At 37.0% G+C, this 6000-nt stretch overlaps 1 protein-coding gene and 1 long non-coding RNA gene across 2 annotated transcripts; one reads left to right on the top strand and one right to left on the bottom strand.

The window, feature by feature from the left end:
• Positions 1-850: 850 nt before the first annotated feature.
• Positions 851-2044, bottom strand: LOC149269742 (uncharacterized). Its single transcript, XR_016269289.1, has 2 exons — positions 1710-2044; positions 851-1637 (listed from the first exon to the last, which is right to left on the bottom strand). It is a non-coding gene; the product is annotated as an uncharacterized LOC149269742 (long non-coding RNA).
• Positions 2045-2944: 900 nt separating this feature from the next.
• On the top strand, positions 2945-3770 carry LOC108609873 (uncharacterized). The gene has a single exon (XM_018001647.2). The coding sequence runs from the start codon at positions 3027-3029 to the stop codon at positions 3648-3650; it is 624 nt and encodes a 207-aa protein (XP_017857136.1). The 5' UTR covers positions 2945-3026; the 3' UTR covers positions 3651-3770.
• The last annotated feature ends 2230 nt before the right edge of the window (positions 3771-6000 follow it).

Here is a 6000-nt window from a genome sequence, read left to right as displayed (position 1 = left end):
ACAGGGGAAATCACAACAAAACTAAAACAGATAAAAGCAACGAAGAGAACGCACAGAGAGAGCGCAAATGTCTGCTAGCAGGGGTAATGCGCTGGGGAAATGTGAAACGAGCTGGCAATGGAACAGCGCAGCGTCTGCAAAAGGGGAAATAATGAGCACGAGAGAGTAAAAACCAATTGGCAATTCGAAACGCTCTCGTGCTCAGCGTAACGCTGAAACTGCGCTCACGACGAAAACGAGAGAGTTTGTTATTGTTGTCGCTCTGTTGAACGCTCCTATACAAACAAACGGGAACTCACACATGGACTAGCACGTGTATGGGTGCAGGAGGTCGCTGCATGTGCAAGCTTTTGCCGGTAAACAGCAAAGCAGCGACGCCAGCTGCTGCAGCGACAGCAGCAGCGACTGAGACCTTCCTATTGCCCTAATCACTGTTTAAATCAAATCCCTTTGACTTGCAACCGTTAGAATGTGCGATTTCAGCAAATGTGACGCAATAAAAGAGAAACAATTTTTTACTTATTTATTTTTTATTATTTATTTTATGGTCATTTTCCTACTTGTGGAAAGAATTAAACAAAAATAAAATAAAAATTTTTCATGCTCCCTAATTGTTTTTAATAGGTTGTATGGGTATATTAATTTGATAAATATTTTATTACCAAAACTATTTAATTTTCTTTTTATCCTCAAAAATATGAAACAGAAAAATTTTTTAAATTTATATGCTCTGTAATAATATCTAAAAAACAATTACTGTGGCATATTTAAAATTAAAAATATATCTATTCAATCTAAAAAATTCAATAGGCAATCATTATGTATATGCAGTTCTCTTATATATATAAAATTTTAGATTCCTAAAAGTGAATTTTAATATACATGAATTTTAATATACATATATAATATAATACGTGAACTATTCAAGTTTATAAGTGTAGGGTATCGGTTGATCGACCATTGCTCAACATTTGATCACCCAAATGTGTGAACACAATTCGATTGCCTAATTGCCTCAATCGATATTCGTTTAGCACATGAATCGATAGATCACAGCTAATTATCGAATCGCTCATTGCATTTTATCAGCTAAGCAGAGGAAATCGTCTTTGATCTGAGTCGAAAACTGGGCCAAAAATTATGATTCACGCATGATTAGCACCTAAGAATCAGAATGGAGTATTCACACACACACACACACACATATCTATGCATATATGTACGTTCCGTCTATATATACATATATATCGCAATAACTGATCCATCAGTTCGCACTCGAGTTCAATCGAGTGGCAAGTTCAAAGGCCGCCGCCGCCGCTGCCGCCAAATAAACAAATACATGAAACTACATACATAATTCAAGTAGTTAATACCCATTATAATTAGAGGGCATCAACAGGTTCGTCAACAACAACAACAGCGCAGACTCCCCCGTTTGAACTCACGGATACGTTGCACTCGCCTTCCCCTTCTTCTTTCTTCATCTTCATCTTCGCCATCGCCTTTAATCTTTAATCTTTTGGGTGCCTCTTGATGGCCTCCCTCAATTGGCTGCCTTGATGGATACTTCCGCAGTCGGCAGCTTTGTTTGGCTTGGTGGGTGGCAACCACTTTGTGGCGCCTCCCCTTCGGCACACCTGAGCACAGAGAAAGGCAGAGCATATATTTATAACTGTAATTTTTAATATTTTATTATTATTCGATCTCACTTTGAACTTATTCCATTTGATCAAATTTATAGACAGCCAAATTTCGATATTGTAAATAGAGCACGATTTGTGGAACGGAAAGGGATCTTTTGATCTTGCCGCCAGCTCGATTTGATTTCCATTTGATTTTGATTCAATTCACAAAGGAAAAAAAAAAAAACAAAACATTGTTTAATCACTTTTTAAGCAGTTGCTGTCGAAAGGGAACTGAGGCTAAATATAGCTCAAATGTTGATCAATCAGGAATTTCGAAAATGAAATAATATATATTACATATTTTTAAAATATGCCTCTCGAATAATATTTTTATTTAAACTACAAAATAGTATCTTTAACCTAACTGAACTAAAATATAGAAGATATTCTTTATTATGATATTTTTATTATTCAAATTCAAATTAGGTTCGACTGAATGATGATTGATGATGATGAAATCGGGGTGTAATATTTTACTGAAATGGTATGTAACAGACAGAAGGAGGCGTGGCAGACGACTCAGTTGAGTTGAGTTGTTTTTGTCGGTCTGCCTGTTAACATACTGTTAACTAGCACTTTTCAGTCTGCTGCTCGTTAACATTCGCATGGTACATCCGGAATTTATAGACATTTTGCTGAAGTACTGAAATTAGATGTAGAGTGGCAAAATTCTAATTAACAGGATAGTAACCGAGCTCTGTAAACGAATTGTTATTAGACTGTAATGTTAACATACAGTAAGTTATAAGTTCTTTGTTTACTCGCTTTACTCACACTCTGAGAAAAAATTTAGAGAACAACCGATTGGTTCTTCGGCGAGTTGCAATGTTTCGCTCTGAGTGTTCCCCGACCGTTTGGATGTGTTCGACTGCTACTTTTGAAAAGAGAAGTTAACATTTTGGGTTGCTCGTATCTCTTCTGCTGTGTTGCTTTTGCAGTCTTCTCTTGACACGCTTCTCCCTTTACTTCTTCCTTCAGCCTAGTCTATTCTGTTTCTTTCCCTTTTCCTCGATTTTCTGTCGTTTCTTCTCTTGTGTCCGTTCTTCACATTTTCACGCATCTTTCTCTCCTATTTATTCTCCCACCTTTACATTTACTGTCCTGTCTCCTCTCCATTCTCATTCCCTTGCATCGCTCCACCCATCTGCCTTCGTCATCTCATCTCTAGGCTTCAAGTCAACTTTAGCTTTTGTCAGTTTCACATTTCAAGCTTCTCTCTTCTATGTAGCATTATATGTCAGGATTTGTGTTCAGTATGTACTCTTTCCTAAACATTTCACCTAAACATTCCCAATATATTAAAAGATCTTTCACCTTATTCCTCTCTCTCTCTAAACAATCATGTCTAGATCAGCTGCAAAGGACATTGAGGGCAGTCCCGCTAAGAACTATTTGCCGCCATTCGTCGCTGTCTACGCGGAGCATACGGAGATCGAGGCCACGACGCAGAAGCAGAAGCTGACATCCATGGCCATCATCAAGGGGGGGCAGAGGACAAGCCGTGCCAGCGGGGAGGTGGGGAGTGGCTTTTGGGTAGCCGTCAGTGGCTATCGGCTGGAGTGCGCCGCTTTGGTCTATCGCTTCTTTCTGGATATCGGATACATTGTGGACAAGAGCTTCACGAACTCGGATCTGATGTATCTGAAGTACTACTGCCTGATGGACTGCGAGATGGCGCTCAGCTACGATGGCCAGAAGATCGGCTACAGTGCCGATATACTCGTTAGCGTGAAGCCAGAGAATCCCGTGTTCCAGATACGCATCGAGTCCACAAACGCTGCCATTATCGAGGACTGCGCAGTTGGGCAATCGACAACCTGTGTCATCGATATCGAAGCTATCGATAAGCAGGCGCAGCCTCCGCCAAAGAAGAAGCCCATCTGCCCAGGCAAGCGCGGAAAATTCAGTTTGCTGCAGTGGCTGAAGCATAAAATCTCGTATATATTCTATCTGAATGAAACTTAGGTTCGGTTCAGTTTAATTATTGAATAATAGCAATTCGGAATGTCCAGTTTAGTTTAGAAATTTCCATATTCACGATTACAGAATTTTTAATTACAATAAATCAATTTAAATAATATGTAATTTTTCAATTTTATCAAATTGTCATTATGCGTAATTAATTCCTATGCACAAATGCATTTTGCTCTCGCATTGCGCCCTCTTCTGCCCCGATTGCCGATGCGATTACGCAGGACTCGCTGGGGGCGTAGGCGGAGGTGTGTGTGTGGGCGTGGGCATGGGCGTGCATTTGTTTTGTCAGAAATAATGCGCTGCTTAATTATTATATTTGTAATTTATTTGCGCCAGCGCTTTATCAGATCCAAATGCTAAAAACTACGCATTGCCGCTTTAATCCCACATTAATCCCGCACAAAACTGCATCAGCATCAAGAGCAGCAGCAACAGCAGCAACAGCAGCAGCAACAGCAGCAGCAGCGACTGCAAAAATGGACAAAATTGAAATGACAGTAACAAACAACAAAAGCAATTCAAATGCAGCGCATAGAATGCATAATTAATTTTTATTTTGATGACAACGTCATCATCCTCCATCTCTCTCGCTCTCTCTCTCTCTCTCTCTCTCTGTCGGCCGCATGCATAGCAATTATTTGCGTATTGCCCAACACTGGCAATGGATACACGCTGTACGACTAACCAGGTGCATATTACGCTTCATTTGTTATATGATTATTTTCTGAATGGATAATAGTTCTAAATATTCAGTTTGCTCTGATTGATTGATTGACTGATGCGTTAGGCAACACTGGAATATTTCTATTCGTATAAGACTTTTTCTTTGCTGCCAATATACTCATCAATTTAGTATTTAATTATAATAATAATAATATTTATTGTTGCCCTACGAATTTAGCTGTTAAAAATAAACAAAAAAAAAAAAAAAAAAAAAAAAAAAAAAAAAAAAAACACACACACAGATAAAATATTTGGTTGACCTAGTTAAAAGTCTTCGAAAAATAATATGTTTTAGATTGCATTACAATTAAAAAAGAAATAAAAAGATTTATTTTTAAATTTATAATAAAACCTCCATATTGATTTTTATCTTGATTTTTAATTAAAAATTAATAAACAATCATTTTTACTTGTCTTTTTTTTTTTTTTTTCTTTGAAAAAATTTAGATTTTTTATTTTTCCATATTTCTTTTATATTCTTTCTTAGAAGACTAAGCAAAAGCAAGACGTATAGGAATAAGACTAAGAATCTGCTAGCCAACACTGCAATAACATGCATTGAGCAACACTAATACTAACTGTTTCAGAAAAAGGTTGCCTAGATTAGGCAAATATATATAATATATTGGAAAATATATATTGCCATATATGTATGTATGTATGTATCAACTTATCTATTTCTATGTACGTTTGTATGTTTTACATAGTGTTTGAATTGGTTTTGGTTTCATTGTATCTCTCGCACACACACAAACACATACACACAGACACACACACACACATACAAATTAACCTCATTGTCGGTAAAAATGTTGAAATGGTCAATTTGTTAAATAAATTGTGCGATTTTTATGAAAGCATTAAATATTTGTTGTTTGGCAGCATTTGAGGCCATTTGGGCTGTGATGCCAGGCTGCAGTTGCTGGGATGCAGTGATGCTGCTGGGATATTTGCAATGGGTAAATAACATAAAATTAAAATTCTTTTGTTTGTCATTTCATAGTTTTGTTTTTGTTTTTTAATGCCTATAGAAGGGGCGGGGGCTGACGGGGCATTTGCTTTAACAGATACAAATCCGTTTTATTTGTTTTTCGTATTTAGTTTTCGTATTTCTGTTTTTTTTTTTTATAGATATTTTTTTATTTTTATTATGGCCAGCATATTTGGGTTTCGCGCTTCCACAATTATCCGGCTGTCACCAATTACCGAACGCTGCCCCTCCCCCGCCAAAAAATAGCACGCCTGCTGATGATTGTGCAGCTGGGAAATCCTCTGAAAATTATTGCATTCATTAAATTTTAAACAAAGGTGATTAGATTTTATAATTCTCTCACACCTCTCGCACACCTATTTTTGCCAATTGCATTCGGCGTACAGTTGTGCTCATTATTTATTTAGAACAATTGCAATAAAAGTATTTAGTATTTCGTATTTAGTATTAATATTTGGCATTGTATTTAGCTTTCAGTTGTTCCTTTATTTATTAGTCGGTTGCATTTTGTTTGTCATATCGTAACGTGGGATCAACAATTTGCTCCTTTGTTGTTGGCTGTTGGTTGTTACAACAATTAATTTATTTTTCCAAAAATTCTATTTCCATGCTTTTTATTTGTCGGGT

This window comes from Drosophila arizonae, chromosome 3 (genome assembly GCF_054131065.1).
Source record: "Drosophila arizonae isolate 15081-1271.41 chromosome 3, UAZ_ARI_1.0, whole genome shotgun sequence".
Lineage (NCBI taxonomy): Eukaryota > Metazoa > Arthropoda > Insecta > Diptera > Drosophilidae > Drosophila > Drosophila arizonae.
The sequence above is the reverse complement of the archived record's forward strand: the minus strand, read 5'-3'. Positions and strand labels throughout refer to the sequence as shown.